At 46.1% G+C, this 27,812-nt stretch overlaps 1 protein-coding gene across 3 annotated transcripts in view; it reads left to right on the top strand.

Annotated features, from left to right (window-relative positions):
- Positions 1 to 27,812, top strand: part of KIAA0825 (KIAA0825 ortholog) — a 2,097,552-nt gene that overhangs the window by 133,952 nt on the left and 1,935,788 nt on the right. For all 3 annotated transcript variants that reach the window (XM_085632475.1, XM_085632476.1, XM_085632477.1), the window contains exon 3: positions 18,418 to 18,557. In XM_085632475.1, coding sequence (XP_085488601.1) covers positions 18,427 to 18,557 — 131 coding nt within the window. In that variant the 5' untranslated portion in view covers positions 18,418 to 18,426. The remainder of the gene's footprint in view (positions 1 to 18,417; positions 18,558 to 27,812) is intronic.

The following is a 27,812-nucleotide window of genomic DNA, read 5'->3' as shown; positions in this document are numbered from 1 at the left end:
AGCCGGAGCCTCGGCCGGCGGGGGAGGAGGGTTGGCTCCCAGGAACGCCTTCTTTAGCCTATCAAAGGCGTCCAGGTCCACCCCATCAGAGTGGGAGCGTTTGTGTGGGTTCTCGGGAGAGGGTGATGAGGGGACTCGCATCCTCTGGGGGTTTGGAAGCCGAAGGCCCAGAAACATCCTTCCTCGGAGCGAGGGGTTAAAGGCACCGTTGCCAGGTCCATCAATCTATTCTCTGGAGCGGCCATGGTGTCCGAGACTGCCCTGACATGAAATATTGTACCTCCTCGTGGTAATCCCCAAAGTCCTCCATTCTGCTAAGTAATTCAGTGCTCTAGCGGCTGTGGCAGGAAGTAGTAGGGTAGGGTGGCCACCCACCAGGTAACGGAAGAATGGGCTGGGGGGCATCCCAGCAGACAGTCGAGACCCTGTGGATGTCCCTCCCCACAGGTAGGTATCGTCCCTTTAAGGAAAGGGGAAGTGTGAAATTGGGAACTTCAGCACTGTTGGTACTGGCAGAATGGCCCTTCAGGCCAAGGTAGACACATACTCCCTTAAAAAAACACAGGCAGGACGTTTATGTGAAATGGCCTGTGCTTGTCTGCCACATACACAGGGTCAATAACCCTGAACCTTACCCCGCAGGGTGTTCTGCTCCAGGCCAGCTGGGGCCACACCCATCGGCTCAAACTAAACAATGTGGGTGGAGGCGCTCAGCATAGCTTGAAACTTACGCATCCTCTGCTCCCCATTTCAGTTAGCGTGTCTCTCGACCGATGCTGAAGGGCACCCTTTTGCGGTCGGAGGACCGCCGCACACTCCAGCCCCACTGACAGAGAGTGCTGGCAGTCCGTGAACGTGGCCACGAAGGAGCGACAGAGCACCAAGCAGCAATGGTGGAGCGCATTCATTGTTACAACTTCACGGAATACACAGCTCGGCTGCACACCATGGGGACAAGCCTGGCTGCCTCCTGGCATGCCTAGCCCACCAGGACACAAGCCTGGCTGCCTCCTGGCATGCTTAGCCCACCAGGACACACACTCTCACCCCCAATCACCGAGGTTGCTTTAGACACAGGCCCAATCTTGAGGCCCCAATCAGCCATACTACAAGCATTGAGCTCATATTATGCCCTACCATCTGCCAGTGCCCTGGAGCGAGTGGAACTGAATGAAGTAGTAACTGTGACCAAGGTCTGGAAGGCGATACACAACTTGTTCCATGATAAAACACCAGGATTGGATGGGTTTCCAATAGAATAATACGATCGGTTCTCCCCTAGCCTTCTCCCTAAATTAGTCAAAATATTTCATGTGGCTCTCGCAATGGGCTTGCTCTCTACCTCCCTCCAAAAGCCCCTTCTTGTATCCCTGCTTAAACAAGGCAGGGATTCCACTCATCTCTCCTCCTACCGCGCAGTGGTCATATTGGGTGCCAATTACAAGATGCTTGGTAAGATCCTCATGGAACGATACCTGCAGGTACACCCTGCCATTGTTCATCTCGGCCATAATGGTTTTGTTCCAGGCCGCAGCACGCCCAGTAACATAAGGCATCTCTTCCATGGGATGGATCAGGTTCCCTATGGAACCCTCAGGTAGCAAGTCTCATTCTGGACCTCGAGAAAGTCTTTGATTCCCTGCCCTGAGATTACCCTTTTGAGGTTCCAAAGCGGCAGGATTAGGCCAGAGCCTACTAGCATACACAAAGCTGTTCTATATGAACCCATCATCCATGGCGCATATTGCCCACTTGATCTCTCCCCCCATCCAATAGGTTGTGGAACACGTCAGTAATGACACCTGTCGCCTATTTTATTCTCCAATGCTGCTGAGCCATTGGCCCATCACTTGGAAGACCATCAGGAATCCCCCTGAACGGAACTATTCACACCGTGTCAATCTCCAAGGACGTATAACACACAAAAAGACTTGGACAAGGGGGGGTCCAAGGGAATGAATATTTAAAGACCTGCAAGAAGTTATTCCCCAATAAACATTCACTATAAACACAATGAACTTCTCGGGTCTAAATAAGCTTAAAGCAATGACACAAAGAGAAAGATGAGAAGTAGATCTGTGTCTCATTAACAAAAAAGCCTAATAGGGGAGCAATCCCTTTTTAGAACGAATGCCCTCACTCACCAAAGGTGACATGCTTCATCATTTGGGCTTTCTCCTCCCAGTGGGAAAACCTAGTCCCACTGAGGGCTACAACCACCCCACTGAGAGGTGGGAGCTCAGGAATGTTTTTGATTATGCGTGAAATCAGGATACTAAAATCCCAAAGAAGAGCAATATGGTGAGGTGAGGGTGCAGCGCAATTAAGTGAGTGAATAAAGTGTGTGAAGCTAAAACTACCTAGTGCAGATGAAAATACATTTTATTGGCTCATCTGTACTGGCAGGAGTAAAAAGCAGTGCAAAGCAGAATCTATTGGAAAACTGCTAGATTGAAAAAAGGTCGACATGTTTCAGCCATTAACCATTTTACAAGTATGGCTGGCTTTCTTCAGGACCAAAAAGAACAAAGCTGCTGCTGTGAAGTGCAAAGATAAAAATATTTTTTAAATACAAAACCAGTAATCCAAATGCAGATTCAGTATCACTGGAACTTGTCCAATTTGAAGGACAAGTGAGCCCACCTCAACCTGGTTACAACTCAGGGAAGGGAGCCCCGCTCTCTCCGTCGGTACTCCGTTGTGGTACAGAATTGCAACCGGAGGACGACCTGCTACTGTACATCCGGGATGCCTCTGTGGAGACCTTTAGGGATTTTGAGGAAGTGGCAGGCCTCCACATGAACTGGGGGAAATCATGCCTTTTTCTGTTTTGCTACAACCCTTCTTCCCCTCGATGATTCACCAAGGCAATACTCCATTAACCTGAAGACAGCAGCAGTTCGATATCTAGGGGCACAATTATATCACTCTCAAAGGGACCTGTTCGAAGGCAATCTGAAACGTGCTTTCACAGCACTCAGTTTGCGATTTTTGCTAACGACTATCCCTCGCTCCAACATGTAGGAAAGCACTCTTTAAAATGATTGTCCTCCCCCGCCTCCTCTATTACTTAGTAAATGTGCCAGTGTTTCCACATCGGTGCTTCTTTCGAGACCTGGATCAGATGCTGGGGGACATACTGTGGGATTGGGAGAGGCGCCGGGTAGCCCTGCATAAACTCCAATTGGCGATGGGTGAGGGAGGGCTTGGGGTGCCCTCATTTGAGTTTTACTATCTTGTGGCCCAGCTTCAATGGGTGTCCCGCTGGCTAGCAGGCACCAATCTGTATGAGACCATTGCTGGGGAAAGCCCTCTTTCCCTGCACGACATTCATCAGCTCTTTCATCCCTCTTTTAAGACGCATCAACTTCAATCTTGGTCCCTGCATGGGTGGATCTCCCGAAAATGCTTAGCCAGGTTCGTCCAGCTGATGAAAAAGGTAACCCCCTATTCCCCTAGTAATTCCCTCTAGGGCCTCCCTGGACCCTTAGGCCCATTCACGGCTGAACATCTAATAGAATGGCCAACACTCTCCTTTGATACCATGGGCAACCTCTTTCAAGACTCCCAGATTTTTCTATTCGACCAACTCGACACGGACTACAACATCCTCCCAGTAGTGTTCCTAATATATGGGCTGCTGATGGTAACATGCCGATCCCTATGGGTAGCGTTCGAGGCAGAACCGTCTACCCAAGTGGTGATACATACCCTGTACCTCATGCGTGGGGGCGACACCTAATTACTTGGTTATACAAAGCTATCTAGGAGGCTCCCACTCTCGCACCTCTGCCATCTTTGCGAGGAGGAATTTGGCAAGACCCCTCCACGATACTAAACGGTCCAAAGCCCTGGTGTCCCCCCAGACTTTCTCCAGAAATGAACAGTTTAAAAATATCCAATATATGATTGTCCACAGGGCATACCTGACACTCGCTCGTCAAAATTGTATGCTTCCTACGGCAAATCTTATCTGCCCTGCTCCGGCAGTCGACCTTCAACAAATGCTCTGTTCCTGCCCAAGGATAGCCAGCTACTGGCACTCCATACACGACTCACTAGCTACAGTCACAGAACTTGACACATTGCAATCCTGGAAAGCCACTGCCCTCGGTATCTTCCCCCAGCGAAAGAACCACAAGGTGCAGGTGCACTTCACCAACCTCGCTCTCCTGTTGGTCAGGCACCTCTTAACCATGCACTGGAGGGCCAAACATTCCCCAGTGGGACTTGGCACTGCTCCGCTGGGGAGAGGCAGAAAGCTCAACACTGCACTGGGAAGAGGCCCGTCTCATTCGCTGACGCCCCATAGACGCAGCATGAGGATCCCCCTCCTTCCCCTTACAAAATTCCTACATTTCTATAAACCCTCATCCCTGGACGAATCGTAGCATGCCAGAGGCTACATTACTCCAATGGTCATCCCTATACTCACCTCCCTCCCTGTACTCTGTCTGTCCTCCTGCCAACAAGGCTCCTTAATGTCAACTAACACCATCCTCCCATCACCACTCGTGCTCTTCGCTGGTTACTTTTTTTTTTTTTTTTTTTTTTTTTTTTTTTTTTTTTTTTAAAACCTTTATTCGTGCATCTTAAAAGAACAAATACGGGCCTACAACCGTCAGGCCGGCCACGATACAGTAAAGCACTGATACCCACATTACAGCCCCCGTGCATCAACGGTCAGGATTAACAACCGGTTATGAGTCACATACTGGAGATATCTTTGAAACCCGGGGAAGGAGAGGTGAAGGTTAATTTTAAGTTTTTTGATAATTTTCTCAGAGAAAAAAAAGTCAATGAAGGATAAGAGCAAAGTAGATTCGAGTCCGCAAGATAGCTTCACCACACGGGCGAGCAGCAACATCAGTAAGAACAACAATGGGAGTAAAATCTCAATCAGTGAGGCGGTGCAGAGATATATCAGGATAGTCACATGAGCAAGTACGCACCCCTCCAGAGCCGCCCCCACTCGATCCACCCCACACCCGGACCCCGAATCGAAGAAAGTAGAGCACAGAGACATAAAAGAAAAAAGGCCCATAGAACTAATTGAGAACAGAGTATTACCCCCCCACCCTACACCAATGCGGAGGCTACGGCCTACCCCCCCCCCAGCATAGTGCCTGTCGCCCAAGGAACCCGAAATATAGAGAAGAGAGAAAGTAGGAACAGAGTAAAGAAGGGAAGAAAACAAAAAAGAAGGTGGGGAGGAGCCCACTGGACACCAGAGCGCCCCGAACCATCAGCCAGTTATGGCCCCCACACACTGAGAGCCCTCTACGCCAAAAAACGGCATGCAAAGATACCATGGCACCACAGTTTAAGCAAGGGATACAAGTCGCGACGAGTGCGCGCAAAACCTACATACAGTCCCAGGCCAGCCCGTCCATAAACCATAGCGATAGAAGTCAGTCTAGCCCTGGCCCGATCGCGGGCTTGGGATTAAACCAGCTCCTGCGTGAAGGCCCCGTGTCCCGAGCAGACAAAGACAAGATGGCCGCTTGTGAGAGGATGGTGAAGTAGGATCACGAAATGGCCGCCGACCATCGATTGAGGTCCCTCGTTGCACCACATAAAATCCAAACCTGGCAAGTAAGGTACAGGAGTTCCACAAAAAGGCAGCAGTGGGCCACCGCGGACGGTCCCTCGAGGCCGTTAGGTATCGCTCAGCAGGATAGCCTCGCGGACGCGGTGAGGCAGGGAACAATAAAGCAGGCAGCCATGACCAGGGGGACAAAATATCCGCGGTTGAGGTGGAGAGCGGTGGACCCTGGGCGCCGGGAGCGCTAGATGAAGGCACCAGTGTAGCACAGTCATACACCGCCGCTGCTTCCCCGCAAGCGGACAAGAGCACCGAAGGACCCACGCCCTGTGGATGACAAACAGTGCGCCCACGGCCCGCAGCCGACAGTATGGGGTCAAACCTCTCACTCAGCGCCTGCAGGCCAGCGCACATCTGTAGTTGAAAGTCCCGCAGGACAGCCAGAACGGAGCCGCATGTCAGCGGAAGCCGGGCCCCAACATCGGCAGCAATCCGGGACGGCACTGTGGAGCTGGTGTCCGGAAGAGGGAGGGCGAAGTGAGCAGCGGGCGAGACCGGAGTGTCACCCCCCAGCCGCGAGCAGGCACTCAACGCCATGTTTTGCCGCTATACGGTGCAATGGCCAGGGGGGGGGGTCGTGGCAAGGGGTCAATTCCCCTCAGGTCTACGCCGCAACAGGAAAGGCCGACAGTCGCTTATCTTCTCGCCGGTCCCCCTCGCCGCTGGCTAGGCAATAGGCAAAGGGGGCAGCAGCCCCCCACAGCTCGGTCCTCAGAGCGGGGCAGGAGACTCACCTCACCGGGGCCCACCCCACAGCTCCAGCCCGTCAGGCACAGGGTGCAGAAGGTGTCCGGCCGTCTCTCCCCGGGCTCATCAGGCAACGATCCATGGTGCGAGGCGAGATCGGGACCGCGGGGCTCAGGTTAGCGCTAGCTGGTCCGGTAACTGCGGAGCTTCCAGGAGGCAGGCAAAGGCCGTAAGGGCGCAGGGTTTCAGTGCCGAGGACAAAAGCACCCAGAACTCGGGCATCCGGGCGGGTTAAGACTCCGGGAAAGCAGCAGCGCGGTCAGCGCGTCTTCGCACACGGTGCACCTCGAGAATCGGCGAGGATGGGCATCAGGATAGTAGTCCGAGGCCACGGACCGACGGAGCCGGGCGCTCAAGCGTCTGCTCCGGTCGCCATCTTGGCTCCTCCCCCCGCTGGTTACTTCTTTATGAAGTTAATACCCACCCCCCATCTTAGCCTTCGCGCCAGTTGGCGGAGGCTCGACATAACATCTTCATTGAGTTCCATATTCTTGCCTGGGCTCACAGGGAAACTTCACACCAAGATATGGTGTCACTCAGTAATGAGCATTTCATAGATTCTTCATCCTTACTTCATAATGAGCCGGTATTTCCCTCTCTTCAACTCAATAATGTACACATTAAAATATAAGCATTCTGATGATCCCTGTTATTATTCCCATTATTCTGGTAACAAAATCACCCAAACATGTATGCTATCGCTTTATCTACTAAACCAGTAATGTACCTGATGGATGCTACTTGTTCTCTTCTTAATTCTTTTTAACAACCAATGTCAAAGCTCAACAAAACCCAATAAAAATTGTTAAAAAAAAAACCGAACACTATGCATATATTGTGCCCGTTCGGCAAGTGCCTTTCTTCGATCAGCCACTAGCATGAGACTTTGTCAATCACATCTTGTCTGAGCCTAATGAAGAATTCATCTTTCACATGGTGCTATTGGCTGCTTGGTTGCATCCTTCCTCCTCCAATCAAGTGCCTCATTGACAGGGATGAGTGACTACTTTAGCAGCAAAGGGATATAAAGACTCTTGAAAAATGTGATACACTGACCTCAAAGATAATTGCGGGATACAATCCTCAATTCCCGCATTTAGATACAAAAAAGGACTTGATTTTGAGGTCTATTGATGGTTTAATAAATATCAACAAGTAGGTAATAGAAAGGTAAAAAAAATAGTTGTTTTTTTAAAACGAAATGAACACCTTAGGCCTACACGTGTTTCATGACACACATAGCTTCATCAGGGCCAATAGCTAATAACTATGCACTATTTGCAGTATGCACAAATAATAACGATCTCTTTCAACTTGTATGTAGGAAATATAATTCTTGGTTCCATTAAAAATATAAAAAGAAACGTTACCAGGTTCTGAAGTGGAACAACTGTGGGATGTTTAAGAAATATACTGTGTACTTGTGTCATGAAACACGTGTTTTAAATTCGTATTAAAAAATATATAACTCTTTTTGAAGCTTTCCATGACCTACTTATTGAACCATCAGGAGACCTCAAAACCCAGTAACTTAAGAAGTATGGCCGTCTCTGTCCATCCAGTGGCCACTGCCTGCATTAGCACATAACATCCAGACCTATTGACTTTGCTAGACCTTGTTGTTTAAAGCAAAATACTAATCCACTGTCTGCATGCATAATAGGATTTCTGAAAATCACGTATGAAAGTCTAAATGAAAAACATGAGGTACTGGTGTACCTACAGCTACAATTAACGTTGTTAGTCTGTCATTTTAGGCCAGTCCACTTGATCACTATTTAGTTTTGTATAGTAAAGGTTTTTCAATTGTTAATATTATTATTACTGCGTACCCTTACGTGTACGTTAATTATGCTTGGTGAATAGAAGATACTTCTGTGGTGTGCATCATACAGTGGAATGCGGGGGCTTCACTGTAATTTATGAGCGCTTTTAGTTGAAGGATTACTAAAACATAGAAATGCAAACAAATAATTGTTATCTGCGTGTATATTAAGCACTACACCTTGATATGCAGAACAATACACAGTATAAATAGTTCGATATTTCAGTAAAGGTCTTCTAAAACGATAGTAAATCCTGTATCTGTCGTAGATCAGGTGGCAATGAGGTGAGCAATAATTAGGAGTTTATCTGCAATTACAATAGTGTCTTGGGAACACGTTTCCTATTGCTTGTTTTTAGAGTCCGCACAGAAAGTTCTATTCCCAAAAAGTGCGGCATTCTTAGTGCGAAAGTGTCGAGCTTGTGTAGATCTCGGCAGACAGCGGATTCTTGGTGGGAGGGGAGGATGGTGGATTAACCTTTGCTTCTTTGCTAATGAACACAGTATAATCCGAAGGGTCATTCTGCCTCACAATTGTTATTGCACAATTAAGCAAGCAGAGATAAAAAGTAATTACATCCCCAGTATGACCGCTTTATAGTGATTATTCAACGTTATGAGCTTCATTTGCCTGGTGATAGGCTATTATTTGGTTCCTGCTGTAAATGTAAGCTGGCTGCTTTCTACGGTGGGGAGCATCAAGACGGTGGGTGAAGGAGGCTGCTTGACGTGGCTCGTAGCAGTGGGCGAGGAAGGGAAACCTCACTTTGATCTTCATCGATAAACACATTTTACTGTGTTGCATGCGCCTAGAGGTCCGTCTCGCCGTGTTCACCTTGCCTCCTCCTTATTCGCACAGTAGTTCTTGCAGCAACTCAATTTTCCGCGATGACTATCCAGGTGCTTAAGCACTCTGTAATTTATAAGGCAGGGGTTTATTTCCTTTGCCTTCAGTCATCAGTCAAGCAGCAGAACTTATTTAGGGTTCTGAATCAATTATGATTGGTTATTCTAAATGATGTGCAGTGTGCAAAGAATGCAGTTTGATTTGCAGATGCTAAGTAGATCATGCAAGACTGAGAACAGCAAATAAATTGTTTTGACAAGCAAACTGAGAAAATATGACATGGGAGCCTTTGAGGAATACATATATGCAAACGAGGCTGTCATGTTTACAAAATGACTTTTCCACCAGAGAAGAGTGCTAAATAGTAAATGAAATGTAGCCTTTACAAAGCAGCCTAAATCTAGGAGGAATATTGTTACTTCGGTGGCAACAATTTATGTAGTATCAGAGGAAGTGCTTCTAAATTTTGATGGTAAACCAACAGGCCTGTTGGTGTGACCTGTTTTTAGGTTAAGCCTACTAAACAAGTGGATGCGCTGTCTATTGAGCAGACTTATTGTGGCTTACCACGAGCACACAGCGTCTTGGAGGCCACCTATTGCTTAACATCGGTGGCTTTTTTGCCAACCTCAGATATAAAAAAAAAAGAAGTGTTAACCTTTTAATGCCCATTCAGCAATTTTTAAAAAATACGTATATGTCAAAAACTACTGTAAAAATTTACACCAAACCAACAAAATCATGCTTTCTGAGTGAAGTCATACTTTCCTGCTAAGTTTGTTATAAATTGTTCAGTAGTTTGGGGTGCGGGTGCAAGTACAAATTCCTACCAGAGCTAAACTTGGAAAATATATCTTTTTCCCCCCTCCCCTGTAACAAAGGTTAGAAGCAAGTTATAGCTAGGTGTTATTTCAATACTGCCCTACTAAACAGCACATTAAACTACACAAACATTAGAAATACCATAGTTATAGTTACTACTTAAAGTCTTTAATACAAAAATTGTTTGCCCAACTTACACTACGGCTCACAGCGTAATATACAATCTCAACGTCACTCATACACTCTACTAGAACTCGCCAATTGCATATGAATTATTAAATGAAATTACGTGTTTGAAATCTATTTATAAATTTGAAATATAAATATGGCGAGTTATAGTTGCGTAAGTGTATGAATGACGTTAGGATTTTATATTACGCTGTGGGCCGTAGTATAAGTTGGGCAAATAATGTTTTAATGAAAGACTTTAAAAAGTAACTATAACTATGGTATTTCTAATGCTTGTTTAGTTTAAATGTGTTGTCTAGTAGGGTAGTATTATATTAATCCCTACCTATAACTTACATCTAACCTTTGCTTTTTTTGTGAATTTCATGGGTTTTCAGAAGTTTGATTTTTTTTACATTTGTTACAGTGTTATTAGTGGTATAAAAAAAAAAAGAAAATATATATAACACGATTACGGAAGTCCGGTGCTTCTAGTGCGGCGGTCCCGGAGGGGCTCCGTCAACCCAATATTCGCCACCAACTTTTGAGTTTCCAAAAGAAAACCAGGACACTCAGGAGTGTATGGTGCAAGATTTTATGGTGAGGCGCTACTTTGCCCATTAAATCTTGCAACATACACTCCTAAGTGTCCTGGTTTACCTTTGGAAACTCAAAAGTTGGTGGCGAAAATATATATATATATATATATATATATATATATATATTCACTTAAAAAACTATAGGTTTCACACATGTCATAGTTAGGTGGATATTTCACTCGTAAAAAACCAATGAAATTCCCCCGTTATAGTTAGTTCAGATAACTATAACTCTCGCGCCCGCAATCCACTGCTCATGACGTCACATATTACATCACTCATGACATGGTCAGTGGCATCACTCATGACATCACTGATGACATCATCCTTGTGATAGAGTGGCGGTCGCGCGAGTTATAGTTATCTGAACTAACTATAACGGGGGAATTTCATTGGTTTTTTACGAGTGAAATACCCACCTAACTATAACATGTGTGAAACCTATGTTTTTTTAAGTGAATTTGCAAGGTTTTTTAAATGCTAATTCCTAACTATAATGTGTGTAAAACCTATGGTTTTTTCAGTGAATTTGTACGGTTTTTTTAAATGCTAATTTATCTATGTATTATTTTTTTTTTAAATATATTTATTTTACAATAAACTACGTATTTTTTTTTTTCACCGTGCGCGCACAGGGACCCCCTGACAAAGGCTAGGGTGTCAGGAACTCTCTACCCTGCCCCCTTTTCACGTTCGCCACCTTCCTTTTTCACTCTCGCACTGAAAACAAACAAAATGGCGGCCGACACTTCCTGATTTCGACCAATTCGAACGTTGACTAACATGTAACCACCAATCAGAATTACGCTCGCGCACGTTAGTTTGCTCGCACGGTGCGCGTATAGATATTGATATGCTTTTAAATGCTATTTTCTCAGGAAATACTGAACAGATTTACACCAGACCTGCAAAAGGCACTTCCTTGACCTTATGGCTACCTCTCTGCCAAATTTCAAGTAATTCTGTTCAGCCGTTCGGGCTGTAGTTGTGTCTAAAGGTCCTATGGAAAAATGCATGGGGAAAACGCGTTTTGGGACCCCCCTTTTTTCTCGGCCCGCGCTTGACGAATCACCCCGAGACTTTCAGGGTAGGAGCTGAACGGAGCGCCCCATTAGTTTTGATAATTTCGCGAGGATTCGTCAACCGGCGCCAAAGTTATTCAAAATTGAATTTTGAGATTTCCTATGGAAACACGGTCCTAACTATAACTATCTACTGGCGACCGCCAGTAGATAATATATATATATATATATATGTTAATAGTTCAAAGACTGTATTTTCGGGGGAGGGTAGAATTGGGCTACACTTGTGTAGCCTAACGAGTTGTGGGTATATATTTGTTAAAAACATTTTTAGGTACAGTTATGTTTATTCTTTAACTAAAAAAAATTGTGTTTGTAATGGAGGGGTAGTGTACTATGACTGTGCACTATAGTTGTTTTTTCATTTTTCGCCGGTACTGATTTACTGATCTTGAAAGAACCGTGGTACTTCGCAATAGAAAGAAAGCTTTTGATACGCCCAAAACATTCTTTTTAAACCAATAGAAAGCTGCTTTTTATTTCTGCTCATTCTTGATGTGCTTTTGATCTGCTCAGAAGTGTAACAGTTCAGCTGCTGCTTGTGCTGTGTTTGAGTCCCATTTTGCCTCATGGCTCAAGGAGGAGAACCAAGGTGCTGTTGCTCGTGCTGCAATAGAGGGGGAATAGGAGGCCATTGCCATCAAGGAGCAAGAACTGGAGTGGGAAAAGCACCTTAAACACTAGGTGGTGTGGCAGTTCTTGACTCCTCCCATGGGTGAGAAAAGAGTTAACACCCAGCATGTGACATGCTCATTGTGTCACAAAGTAATATCGTATGGATGTGAATAGCAGTACTACTTGGGGACAAGTATCCTACCTCTCATTTCCTCTCTTAGTGCTTGTGAGCATCCCTATTTTATATTTTTAAAAAAATCATATAGGCATTTGCACATATTATTCCCTTTATATCAGCACTATACTAAACTAATACTAATTAACAGTACTGATTGTTAAAGGTGTATTTGAAAACACATGCAAACTGCCCTCTAAAACAATATGGCTGCCTTCATGGTTTGGAAAAGAACACCAATTAGATAATCGCTTGTCATCGTCACTATGTACCATGGTGGTACTGTGGTACTACATCAGCGACAGATATCACAAAAAAAATATTCCTTATAGCTTAACATTTACTTACTCTGCTTACCCGCACTACCCCACAGATCTGCCATTTCGACCTAGAAAATAAACCTTTTCTCCGGTCTCAAACTTTTGAATTAGTTTTTCACTATTGCAAGGCATGCCTCTCCCATAGGATAATACAGGGTTACTTATTGCATTTAATAAGTGATAACTTACAATTAGGAGCAGGTAGGAATATCGAATGTGATGCCTAAAGAATTGTAATTTAAAACCCTCTTTAATGATGAAGCCAGATTTTAAGTCATAATTCTAAAAAAGCCACTTTGAGAAAGTTGGTATTTTCTTGTCCTAACTATTTGGTGCCTGCTCCCTGTATCCTGTGTCACATGACTTGGTGTAGCTAGCAGTTGGTCTTTTTTGTATTGCTCCCAGACAGGAGAAGAATGGGGAATAGGTCTTAGCAGGATGGGCCATCTCTGACTTGAAAGGTGGGTGAAGCTTTCACCTCCCACACTTGCACATCACAAAGATTCTGCCTCAGTACACTCACAATGGGTTTCACACCAGTCTTTTGTGCCCCCAGACAAGCTGGGGCCAGGGCAAGGAAGCAGGAAATACCAGCCAGCTCTCTGTAGAGGGAAAGCGTCTCCTATTTCAAAGTGGGCACCCGGTATAAATAATGACCCCTCAGACCCAACTCTACAGATTACTTCTGGACCTGTGGGTACTGCCAGGAAGAAGTCTGCCCTGCTGACCAGTGACTGCTTTGCTGCCAAGGGCTGTTGTTGCTGCACCAGGACTCTTCTGTTGCTGTGAGCTGTCCTGCCTTCTTGTGTGGACCCAGAACTCCATTAAATCCCAAGGGCCAGTTGGCTGACTCCCTGTTCAAAGCCACAGGGACTTAACCGGCTTCTTCAACATTGACGTATCCCGATGCAATGCAGCCTGCCATCGACTCTGGCCCAGCGCAACGCCTCTCGTCCTCAACGTATCTCATCTCAAGTCCTCGCAAGCACCGGCAGCTACTCTTTTGATATGGTCATCCCCCACTTTTTGCTCCAATGCTGATAGGTATGACTCTGAGAGTTCACTGGAGTTTGCTGCCCAGGCCCAGTGCCAGTGCTCTCTCCCTAACACAGATACATGTGAATTGGAAACTCCAATTGTCACGGACTTTAACACCCTTATAAATCCACAGTATATGGTACCCAGGGCATGGGTGTTAAAGGGGTTACCAGGGCCTGAAGCACTGTTTGTGCCACTCTGAGTGACACATGTAAACTGATGACAGCAGTCCTGCCATTGCAGACTTCAGGAGCAGTGCAAACTGCTCGAACTCAACTTTGCTCTCACCATGTGTAGAAAGTCAATGCTCTATTTTTAATATATGTCAGTCACCCATATGGAAGGCCTCCTGAGCCCAGGAAGAAGAGTGCATCATATATAAGGTGTTGACATGTAAGTGTAAGCTTATATGTCCCTATAGTGACCTTTTCTTTTAAAGACTATTATAAGTGAGCAGCGGTCCATAGGATAACATGGTCTAGCACCCAGGCAAACTTAGGGTCGCCAGCTCTATTATGGTGCAGCCAAAATATGTCATGTTTGGTATCAAGCAACGTGCGATTCTCGTGTTCAGGACGATGTGGCATGCACCCAGATGGCTACCTTGGAGGTTGCCCACCTGGTTGCCCCAGCCTTTCCTGTTCTCTGGCTGCCAGCCCGCAGCTGCTGCCAAGACAGGAATCTGAATCCCTGCCTGGAGGTGTGAACTCTCCCAGGAGTTAGAAACAATGGCCTGGACCAGAAGGAGGTCGCAACTCCCTCCCTGACAGTACGGCCAGTGAAGTGGCACATCAAGGTGGTGAGCTTCAAGCCTTCACCTCCTGTGATATGCAAACAAAGCTGCCTCCCAAAGAAGGAAACAGCCTTCACCTGCCACCAGCCACATTTGCACTTAGGCAGGCAGGAAAATTAGGTATTTAGGAGGTGTATACCCCCAGAAGGCTATCCACTCCTCTAGGGTGGGCTACCTGGCCTGTACAGCTAAGGAAGATTTCTGTCATATTTAAAAGTGGCAGAATAGAGAGTTCTGGGTAGAAAAGGTGGCACACCCCCCCGGATGTGGTCATCTCAGGGGCAGATTATCTGCTGGGGCTAGTAGCCCATTGGCCACTTGCACCCACACCCCTTACGCCCCTAAATCTAGAATTTAAGGGCAACTCCTGAAACCAGAACGTTGGTTCTGAACTGACTTGCAACATAGGACAAAGAAGACCAGTGTCTGCGACAACATGACCTGCACAAAGCAAAGGCGTGATACTCTGCACCTGTGACAACCTTTCTGGAACGGCACGACTACGACTCATCCTAGACCAAAGACCGGTTCCCCCAGGCAGAGGGACAGAGGGACAGCTTTGAGAGCTAAAGGCAACATCAGTCTTCCAGTCTACTGGCACTAATCCACTGCACACCACAGGTAAAACCAAAATACCGGAATGAAAGAATACGTGGCCATCGGGTCCTCCGAGGGATAGCCCAAAAGTAGATGATACAGGGCATTGTGGAAAACATAGTCCTGATCTCCAGCAAGTTTCCGGTGGCTACTGTTTTCCCCCGGACCTCCGGACGTTGAAATAATTTCAGCTGAGGTTATCGCTGCCAAGGCTTGTTGGTAGCCAGTTGGGAAACCGCCACTTTACCCAATGCTGCACCTTGAAGGAACACCGCAAAACCTTCATCTGACATCAGCAGTGGCTTTGTTCTTGACTTTTTGCAACAGTTTTCTCACCTCCACAGTTTAAGCGGTAAAACCAGCTCCCTAGTGGCACCACAGACAGCCAGGACAACTCTGCAACCGGGCTTCTCAAGCCAGGTAAAATCAAGCTGACTGTCATGGCTTGGTCCTGGGACCCACATCACCTTTACCTTCTTTGGGTTCCACACAACTCGACCTGCAAGTGACCGATTGTCACTAGTGGTTTTTCCCATTGACCCCAATGCCAATGTTTTGCAGTATTTATTTGCCTTGATTTATTATTGCTCCTAAAATCCATAACTTCGGTAGTAATGATCTTATTTATTTCGTTTTGGTGTTTAAATTTCTTTACAAATATGCTTTGTTTTTAAAAATTGGTGTCGGATTTCTGGCGAGTTGTGTTGATTACTTATCGTCCATGTTGGTAGTCCGAAATACTTAAAAGATGTTCCTCTAGTAAAGCCTGACTGCTCTTTACAACTTTACCAGGACTGAGCTAAGGATTTATTATTGTCAAACCAAGGACCATCTTTGGGGTATTGTGAGAGTATTGCATAGTGAAGCCTAACTAGCCTCTCTACATAATATTCAGTGTTCCTCCAGCATTTTTGTTGTTTTGGTCTCAAATAATTTATAAAGTTTTACTCTATTTTTCTAAATTGGTGTGGGGTTTTTCTTGTGTTCTATTTTCACTTTACTACTGTTTAAAGTGTTTCAGAAATACTTAACACATTGCTTCTAAGTTCAGACTGACTGCTTTTGTGCCAATCTACCAGAGGGTTGAGCACATATTAATTTGAGGGTTGCTTGTGTTTCACCGTGACAAGAATTGTGGTTGCTGCTTGTGTAGGGTTTTACCTTCCTCAACCAGTAACCCAATTTCCTACTGCAAGTGACTGCTGAAACTTTGGAGAGACACCTAGGTAACAGAAGTCAAATTGAGAGCCTCATACTGATGGTCCATCACACACTTTTAGGTGGAGTGTGTATATAACCGTCAGGGAACGTTTGGGCCACACACCAATTTGAAGTCCAATAGCTGAGGTCAGCGGTCGCAAGCTTTAGTCTCCTGCGGTGCGTCACTGTTGAATATCTTCAGCATGCATCCAGTTCTAATCCCTCAGCACTATGAAGCCAGAATACCTATCTTGGAAGATATGAGACAGACCCTGCATCATATGAAGCTCCTCCTTGGTCAAAATAAATAGCCAAAAACTTCAGAAAAAAAGTTCAAACAGACAAGTACTGTTTAACTGAGCCCCATACTCTGGAATAAGACACCCCTGAATCTGAGATTGATATTATATATGATGTTGTTATAATAATGGAATTTTTATAGCATGCAGTCTACTATTGCTATGGCCTTTTTGGTGCACTCTACTGTCCGAGTCGTGTGTTACTATGTTTTAGGTAATGTGCTTGAGCTTTTCTCAACGGTGGGTTGAAATGTTTTATTCAGTGAGGTGTGGGCAGGGTCGGGCTGCCCTATGGGGCAATTGTCTGAGGGGATGGTCTGAAAATTCAGTGCATAGGCTGTTATTTGGCGGTTTAAGGGACTGTTTTATGGTCTGGTGGCTGGGTTTTACTGCTGATCTCCCTAATATTACCACAAACATTGACTGCAGTGTGCAGTGTTTCCAGTACCTTGCAAAGCACTTATACAACTTGTATTTATACGTTTAGACATGCCCTGTTTGCAAATGTGGGTCACTTTTTTTTAGCTATCTGATTCGCTAATGGGGCTTATTTTCTGTCCCAGTCCGACCCTGGGTGTGGGTATCCGAGAGCAACCCAAGCGCATTGCTATTTTGTGGTGTTGGCTGTATGGCATGATTTGAGTGTCTGCTGGACATGTCTTTGATGTTCCAGAGAACGTATTCTGTTTGTGTGTGCATGTGTGATCGAGATTTTCTCTATAATTCTTTTTCTGATGCAGCTCGCTCTGTATTAGCACTACTGGCCTGAGTTGTGTATTGAATTATGCTAGTGGTGTATACTATTTAGTATATTTCGTTGTATTCATAGTGTGCCTCCTATTGATAATCAATAAAAAGCTATGTGATAGTGTATTAGTATACGGTGTAGAATGCATGTAAACATTCTTTTGTACTATGATCAAAGCCACTGATAATATGCAGCAGAAGTGGGCCAAATTATGCGGCACGGTTGAGTAAATTATGCTGCAAGTAAAGACGAATTATGCGGCATAATGTGTCACATTTTGCATTAGTATTACTTCATTATTTGGGCGCTTTTAAGCTTGGTAACACTCTCTGGCCATTAATTTCACCTCATTAGCAGCATTTTAATACCCAAAAATAGCAATAAGCAACAGAAAGGGACCAGTCCAGCATAGGAAATGGCCTTCCACTGTACGGCAACATATGTTGTTGCATTATTAGTACATTTTTAACTAGGAACATACGTTTCTTTGTTAAAATCTGCAGCTAATGCGGCAGATGATCTATGTAGCAAATATGGCAAATCTGTAATTATGCGAAAATCGCTGTGGTCGCATAATCGCTTAATTCCAGTGGCCTTTACTATGATATACCATTTTGAATTAGTCAGATACTAATAGGTTTTGTTGTGTTTCATGACTCTAGTTAGCACTTCTTTTCCACATCTCAGGCCACAGATCAAGACTTATGACTCAACCCACAACACCTTGACCTTCGTAAAACCAATTGAGGTAGATTGCCCTTGTAACCTAGCCTGTAACACTTATAAGGGATGTACAGATAATCTCAGCAAAATACTCCTTGCATATCTTCCCTGCTGAGTGAAGCACTTGATAAGCTTCCAAGCTAAGCAGTTTACTCCATTACCTATCGAGACTCAGAGCAACTGTTAATTGATTTTCACTTGTGTTTTATTTCAGTGTCCAGAAATGGAATCTGCCCCAGGATATTCTCTTGATTTGTCTTACTTGGATTGTTTGGTGGATATGGTGCCAGAAGACTCAGAGATCCAACATATCATGAGCAATATTGATGAGGATTTAAAAACAAATGCTCTCAGGTAAAATGGTTTACTCCATTTTATAACTTTTTTTGCCTTATAATATTGCAGAAGAGAAAGCATTGTATTGTTTCACTGGACAATCAAAATAGAATAGATTTTTAACCATGCTTGTGCTAGAGTACTATTTTGTAATATAATGTACCATGTATGATGTACTGGAGCATGGCAATACACAATAGAAACAGATTTACAAAATGCTTAACATTCAATTCATTTTTACCACTGTTGTAAAAAACATAAGATTATGAATGGTTTAGCATGAGGCGGATGGAGTCGGCAGCGTGAGAGCTGAGATCTGGCACCAGAGACCTTCGACTGAAGGTATCGTGTGTACCACGGGTCCCCTCACGACCACAGTCAGGGGGGCCCCAACTAGAGTGTTGAGGCAAGTGGAGAGGCAGCAGCAGTGAGCCACAAGGCGAGTGCTGAAGCGCTGCAGCGGCAGGCAAGGTGGCGGCCGCTGCAAGGCTCCTGTGACAGCTGGACAGCCGGGGCCGAGGCATCGTGCAGATCCAGAGGTAACTGGGGGTGGGGGTGGCTGAGGCACCGATGTCCCCACTCTTCATGAGCCATGAGGCGAGCGGATCGGAGCCGCAGCAGTTGAGAGGGCGATGCCATGAGGCCCCCGTGCTTGCCAGACAGCTGAGATAGATTGCACCCGTGAGCGACGGTGGAGCAGGGGATGCTCATGACCGTTGTGCAACAGCAGAGCCGACCTGTGAGGGGAGCTGGGCCCATCAGATTACTTAGAAAGAGACGCACACTCCCACTGGGAACTGTTGCAACTCCCCAGTGTTCTAGGCATCCGTCGGAGGCAGCCCCGGAGACCAGACACTGCATAGACCATGCTGTGGGTGCAGCCAGGAGGACAGAAATTGCAAGACACTCGACTATGGGAGGGACCCCATACAGTAACGATGGTGAGACCAAAATTGGCAAACCCCCACACCCCCAAGGGAATGGGGACACCCCGCCTGTGGGAGTACAAGTCTCCACAGGTGGTGGCAACTGAGACACAAATCTGGGGACACATATGGCCATTATATTGATGGCCATACAGTTCACAAAAACGGCCCTGGCACACAATATTGAGACAGTGGTCCGTAGTGGTGTTACGAGTGGACCAAAAAAAGCTTGCAGAGAGGGTAAAGGCAGCGGAATCCACTTTGACACAGGTTCAGTCTGACCTCCTCAAACATACCGCCCACGTATAGGCCCTGGAAAAAGAGATATGCACACTACATAACAAAATGGATGACGCGGAGGGACGTTTCCGCCACAACAACAACATTCAACTGGTCTACCAGAGGGGATAGAAGCCCCAGCATGGAGCTTTTCCTGGAAGAATGACTCGAGTCATTGGTCCTGGAGGGGATAATAGCCCAGTTGTTCACAGTAGAGTGCCCCCACAGAGTGCCAGGCAGGCCGCTGTGGCCAGCGAGAGTCCTCAACTTCTGATATAAAGATACAATACTACAAAGGGAACGGATACACAGCCCCTGGAGAGCGGAAGAGAATTAGGTACACATCTACCTGAACTATTCCAAGGCGGTCCAGAAACAGTGTGAAACGTTCATCTGCGTCAAACGGCACCTATGCACGCTGACCATACCATATGCCCTACTATTCACAGCGACATTGAGAACAACTGAGAACGGAATTATCCACTTTGTCAAAGGTCCATCAGAAGTATGTGACTGGCTATCCCCTCTCTGCAGGGTGGAGAAAGATACTGCTGACTGAAAAATGGCAGGAGCGCCAAAGACGTCGAAGGCCAAGGAGACGCACCGACAAGGAAGACACACTGCCGGGGGACGAAGAAGATGGCCAAACACCACCTAGAGTTACACCCAGGACATTAGATGAAATGTAACCTGGAACCCTACATGAGAGGACCAGTGAGCCAGAAACCAGATGGGCGCCTCCAGGAACTTCGAAAATTAAGGAAACATTGAGGATTGGGCCACGACTCCCCAGTGCTCCCACGAATGACACAGAGCATGGCTGAGACACCACGAGGCTGAACGGTTACCCATTGGGGCGATAGACATACTGTCAATTGGGGAGGTGGCCAGTTCTAAGGCTGTGGAATGGTAAGGTAAAGCAGAAAGGGAGTTGGGGGCCAGTTAGCCAGTTCATGTACATGGCTCACCACACAGGACTCGAATATGAACCACATGACCCGGGTGGAAGGATTGAGAGACAAAACGGTGAACAGAAACATAACATGACGGCCCACACACAACTGCCTCAGCAGCAAAATTACAAGGGTATTGACGATGAAAGCCCTCTAAAGGTATGCAGCAGACAACATCTTCCTCCGTGAAATGCATATACCCTGCGTTGCTCACTACCATGTACTTTCCTTTATTCAGACCTTCGCGAAGGTCTGAATAAAGGAAAGTAAATGGTAGTGAGCCACGCAGGGAATACCTCAGTGATCCTGATAAGGAGAACAATACCACTTCATGTCGCTAAGACTTGGATGGACGGCCTAGGCTGCTACACGGTGCCTTTGGGGGAGGGGGAAATGTTGCTCTGGTAAATATATATGCCCACCGGGACTGCAAATGGACACCCTAGGCAAACTGAGCAGCCTCATTACAGAACAGTCGCATCACCTGACGATCCTCTGCGGAAACTTCAAGCTGACACTATATTCTGACCTTGATCGCTCTATGACCAAACGGGAAGCTGCACTCCTCTGCACAAGCACTAGGCATGGGGGACATATAGAGGACATTACATGGACAACGGCGGGGCTATCCATATTATTCTGGTGCGCACAACCCTCATTCCCATACTGTAGGAAAGTAGAATGTGCTTTCATGGTTACCTCCACTTTTTGCTGGTGTTATTCTGTTTTATGAGTAGTCTGATTGGGACCCTGCTAATCAGGACCCCAGTCACTCTGCTTCTCCCTACATTTGACAGTGGTAAGAACATTGATACCTTCCCAATTGGCTACTGGTGTACCCATGCAAGTCCCTGGTATATGGTTCTATGGTACCCAGGGCATAGGTACAACAGGGGCCTCCCTTGGGCTACAGCATGTATTGCGCCACCCATGAGAAACCGCTCAAACTGTGACTACAGGCCTGCCATTGCAGCCTGTCTAAGCTGGTGCTAGCACCACTTACGACAGATGTTAGTTTCATTATACCTGAGGTCACTGCACTATAAACCTATAAGTCTTAGAGAGCGTTCTATGGTTGTCTAAGACCACTAAAATCACAATAACGGTTGTCTGGATTAGTGCAAGGTGCTTCACTTAAAATAAGTGTGCACCATATACTAAGCCAGCCTCCTACACGTATCAACTATCTCTTCACACTAGGGTCAACCATATACAAATTCACAGAGGCAGAATACAATACATGGTCTGGGCAGTGCTTAATTTGTAAAATATGAAGTGCAGATGCTCACAGTTTTTAAAGAGGCCACACACCCACTTCCCCAGCTCCACCCACTTCCTTTATTGGCTTCACCCACAACCACATGCGTCAACACATCAGAGCCACCACCTCACTTCTTGAGTTCCGCAAGAAGGTGATGGCCTGGCTCTTCACAAAAGCACCTCAGGCACCTCACACCTGCCCAAGCCACTGGATACCCTCCTGGGTGATGAGTGCGGTATACAAATCAATATAACATTACATAATATAACATATAGGAAGCCTATGACAACAACTTGACAGTGAACTCAAATTAGAGACTGGGTGTAAATCTCAAAATGCAGCTTTAGAAAAATTCATTTGAGGACTTGAAGCAGCTTTACAAACGAAAGAAAGTGTGCTGGTACTGTGGTATTTAAAAGAAAGGAACAAATGAAGGAAGGAATACATTAAAGAAGGCAGCAACAGATGCAGGCAGGAAGAGGAGCACTGGAGTAAGGAAATAAATAAGTAATGGATGAAAGAAGGAGGAAATAAGAAAAGAATGTGTGAGGAAGAAATGAAGGGACAGAGGGACAAACACACCATGTATGTTTGTAAAGCACATGTTCACGAGGGGGGCTTGACACCAAATACAAAATGTTGTTATCCAGCTCAATTGCAATGATTTTATCTAAAGATGAAAGACTGAGTGGCCACACTAAGATTTCAATTTATGACCCTGAGATAGAACACAGATTCCTGGAGTGGATATAAACATGTGCAAGAAGGAAAAAATTAAAAGGGAGAGTGAGGGAGAAGAAGAGGTCCAAAGCCAAAGATAGATACGGTAGACAAAGAATGTGAAGAGAAATGTGGAAAACAGAGATTGGGATTGAAAGAATGGAGTGGAACATGATGAGAAGGAAAAGTGAAAAGTGGAGAAAGGCAAAAGAAGAACAGCAGACAGCGGAGAGTCTGTAAGAGGAGAGTGGGAAGGAAAGATGGAAAGGTTAACAATGAAAGGCATTTAATGAGGAGAAATGGCGGTTAAGAGAACGCGGATGTAGGGCAGAAACTGAAGGAAGATTGGAGAGAAGGGAAGGAGTGAGGTGTGAAAGGGAGGAAGAAAAACAGATACTCAGGGAGATCAATAAAAGAGTACACCTCTGCTTTGTTAGATATGTAGTAATTAATTATGTAAAGTTGAGGGGTGACAGGAGTGTATCATTCTTGGCCTTTCTCATCAATGCATAGCAGTGTTCCCCAAGACACACAATAGCGGTTCTCTAACTATGTTAAGTTTTATGCCATCAAAAGATGTTTTGTGCCATCACAATAGGTATTCCTGATAAAACATAATAAAGTGTCAGTTATACCATTGGGATTACGCGTTGATGGAGAACCAAGCTCTCATGCTTCAAACAAATAATTCTATTACATGATCAGGCTATAAATTGCAAAATCCCACTGCCACCTATTTTCAAATGAAGTCAGACATTCAACTCCATTCAGAGAGGCTTCCATGCACAATTTTTAACTAAAGCACATAATTTAACTGAGTCTGCCGCCTGTGCTATATTAGGATTGTAATTTATACATCAGCAAGTCACAAAAGGGCATCTGTGACAAAAAACAGAAACCCACTGAGCTATCCACATAAATAAAGTTGTGTCATCTGCATGGTACATGTTCTACATTACCCCTCTGTGCCACAGTCAAAACTACAACTAGACAAAACTCTGATTTATTTATAAAGGTCTCTCTCCAACAGGGACATAAGGCTGTAAGTATGCAGCATGGTTTAACGGGACATGGGTCTTTGGAGGTGAAGAAACGGTGTGGGGCGAAAGATCTCAGCAGGCTTGTGGGGGTGGGGGGTACAGAGCACCCAACACAGCCTAGCACCTCTGATAGCACGTTTTGAATCAATGCTATTTTTTCTCCAGGTCAAAGCTGAGAAATTCCCCATGTATCCTCTCTCTGGTTGGGGGGAATTGGGAAAGCCACCTTGTTCAAGTGGCCAAGACTGAGAAGGGCTTTGCGGTCTCACGTGCAAACTCTTAGAGTATGGATACTCAGGGCCCTGTGCAAGCTTTAATACAAAACGATGGTGGGGAGGGGTGCTGTGAGAGCGGGGGCAGGAGCCAAGGGTCACTGGGGCACTGTAACAGGAGTGAGCGAGTGCTGGGCAGGGAGGGGCATTGTGATACGGAGGGGTTGGGGAATTTAGTCAGAGGGGCACTGAGATACAGGTGAGAAAGGCACTGTGGAGAGAGGGCCACTGTGATAGTGGGAGAAGGCCCCTGTAGAGAGAGGGGCACTGTCGGAGGTAGCGGTGGGGCACAGTCACAGTGATGGGAGATATTCTTCTACGCTTGTGGCTGCAACGGTGCCCAGTGCAGAAGGGAGAGGATGGGTATGATAGGGACAAGACGGTATTGGGACAGGTAGGAGCGAGTGTGAGTATACAAACACTTTCCCCACAAGCCTGTGCGGTCTGTGTCATTAAAGCTCTGGAAGCCGCATGTGCCCTGCCAGCGTCAGCAAAACCTTTGCCTGCACACGCCTCATTACACTGCCCCTCCGACAGAATGCTTTATTAATCACTCAGTAACATGCAGTGTACTGTTTGCAAACTTCCCGCCTATCATGATTTATTTAAAATAAAGCTTTCTCAGTATCAGGCAAATCTCAGTGAAACCAGGTTTCACTCTAATCCTTATTGAAATGCCATCAGTAGCGCATAATCTAGGTACTAATACACTGACTGGCAGGAAGAAAAGTTGTCACTTTCTGACCACCCTCAGCTCCTTCCCGTATTTCGTTACGCTGCAAGGCCTTGTCTGTGCTACTGAGGCAGGCAGTTACTGGGCAGTTTGCTGCAGGTGCAACTGTGCAGGAGTTTATCGATGGTGTCCCACGGCCAAGGAGCACTATTCTGTCACTCTGTTTCCTATAGAATAACAGGTGTGTGTAAAATAACGCTCGCACAACTCACCTAACCTTACAGCTTCAGCTACACTAGAAATCGCGGACCACTGGCGCCGCTGAAATTATGCTTCCAGTTCATCGTGCGTGCAGTTTATACTGCGCATTACACAACACACCTGCCCTTACCCCACCCTGAAGACCAGGCACTGGTGTGCGCCAAAGCAAGCACATTAGCAGATTGCACCAAATCTGAACGTGCTGCTGCACAAGCCTCACTCCGAGGCTGTGGCATTTTAAGGGGATGTGCACAGTGCTGGCTGTGCATGGGAGAAAAGTTCAATAGACCCGGCCCTGAGAAATAGGTGCCGGTGCTCAGCACCAGAAAGCACCAGCACAAATTAAGCACTGGGTCTGGGGGATCTCAGACCACTCCCATAGGCATAGAGCTAGACACCCGGATGCCTAAAGGGAAGGGGGATTGGAAAATGGTTTGCCAACCCGAAAGAGGTAGAGCACCTGAGAACACTACTTCGTAGACAATATAATCACAAAGAGGGAGGCATCTATGCTCTGGGAACCCTATAAAGCCATGATCTGTGGAGTAATAATATCAGGGGAGGTAGGGAAGAGACGGAAAATGACAGCACAATTGGATAAACTTAAGGGGGTGATCCTGGAATTAGAGCGAGATTACCTCCTGCAACCCTCAACAACGCGAAAGACTCGCCAAGCACTGAAACAGGGGGAATTCTGCACGCTGGCCACGGAGGTGGTCAAATGCACACACAACACAACAAAAACACATCTACGAGGCAGGAGCAAATTTGGGAAAGATCTCAGCCTGGCTCAGTGCCAGAAAGAGAGAACAGAACCATGTCCCGCTACTAATAACCCCAGATAGCATGCCGGCCCGAGGCAGCAAGGAGATAGCAGACGCTATGGTAGATTACTTGCAGGACATTTATTTAGCAAAATCCCCTCTGGCAGAGGAGGTTCTATGGAAATCTATCCACAAATGCCAGGGCAGAAAATTAACAGGCACCCAGATACAGACACTAGGGAAGACCTAACACAAGAAGAGACCCAACAGGGCCTCACACACCTACAATCAGGGAAAACCCTGTGCCCTCATTGCCTCCCAGTGGAATTTCTCAAGAGAATGACCAGTGAGATTGTGGTGCAACTCCATCGAATGTTCATAGAGGCCACCGGAAGTGCACACTTACCAATGACATGGAAATGGAACAGTAGTTCTGATATCACAGGAAAGTCTAGAGAATGGTGGGAATCATACCGGCCGATCTCGCTCATCAATGCAGATACAAAAGGTTTAGCAATGGATCTGGCGAATCGGTTGAGAAAGGTGATACTGGTACACCCAGACCAGAACGTCTTCATGTCTCACAGGTCTACTAAACTTAACTTACGCCTCCTCTGTAATACTATAGCCATGGCAAGGGGCCTGACAGTGCCGCTGGCCACATCCTCCCTCGACAAGGTGTTTGATTCAGTGGAGTATCCCCTCTTAATCAAGACCATCAAGAACATGGGTTTCAAACTCACATTTCTGAAATGGGTGCAGCTGCTATATACAAATCCCAGCGCCCGCTTTAAGGTGAATGGGGTTCTGTCCCAGGAATTTCCAATATGAAGGGGTACAGGGCAGTGCTGCCCCTATCTCTGATACTTTTTGCACTGGTGGTGGAGGAACTGACAATATGGATAAGAGCAGATGCCCAGATCTGGGGATGGAGATGGTAATCCACGTGGAAGGAACGGACCTCGCTATATGTGGATGATATCCTATTATACCTGGCAGAACCGGACTCTCCCTGGCACGGGTGGGCAAGATATTCTGAATATACTGGAAATACTCAGTCCTAAATATTAACTGTGACAAATTGCTACTCTTTCCAGTGGGCAGATGGACACCACCAAGCGCTCTGCCCATAACCCAGAAGACGGTGGCATACCTGGGGCTGTGGATCTCCCCAGGGGACAAAAGTCATTACATCGACAACCTGGCCCACCTCACTAAATTAGACATAGACACCAAACACTGGAAAACCATGCCACTCTCCCTGATGGGTCAGGTGGTCCTTTTTAAAATGATTGCACTGCCCGCATTTATATATGTATAGTGCAGAACACTCACATGCCATACCACACACGTTCTTCCAAACACTTAACATGCTATTGAGACCCCAGCTTTGGCAGGACAGACCACCTCCAATTCTCGACATGATGACAGCACTCCCAAATGTTCGGAAATACTACGAGGCGGCTCAAGTCAGTGGCATAAATGAATTGGCAAATGCACTCCTAGTTGACCTGGCATACCGATTAGACTGTGCAACGATGGGCAAGAAGGCTTTCTCCACGTCCTGTACAGCGGTAAACTGGGGAATGATGCACTGCCTGTGACCATCACGATAGTAGCCAGGTGGCAGAGATTCATAAGAGTGGTGGGGTGGGAAAAGCAACTAACACCAAAGACCCCTCTGTGACAGGGCACCAAACTGGGCCCGGTCAGGAAATTAAACTTGATCGGTCTGTCCTCCCTTGGGGACATATGGGATACGAATAGTATAGCCCCCTTTGAGCACCTGAGACGGGAATATAACATGGTTCCCAGCCAGCTTTTTTAGTACCCTGAGCACTGCCTTGTAGACCCTACCGGGGAAGAGACTGTAGAAGAGTTTCCCCTGGAAAGACGGCTGCAGGACTGTCACATAACCATCAGAGCAACCTAATTTACAGCACACTAATGGTGAACATACAGGGATACTTGAGAAAACTACGAGAGCGCTGGCAGACAGATTTGGGAGACATAGATGGCAACTACTGGAGGGACGTCTTACAATTCTCTCGACAGGTGGCAATACAAGTGCGCTGCCATTTGATACAACTCAAAATACTAGACAGGATGTGCTATACTAAGACA

Source organism: Triturus cristatus, chromosome 2_1, assembly GCF_964204655.1.
Source record: "Triturus cristatus chromosome 2_1, aTriCri1.1, whole genome shotgun sequence".
Classification (NCBI taxonomy): Eukaryota; Metazoa; Chordata; class Amphibia; order Caudata; family Salamandridae; genus Triturus; species Triturus cristatus.
The sequence above is the reverse complement of the archived record's forward strand: the minus strand, read 5'-3'. Positions and strand labels throughout refer to the sequence as shown.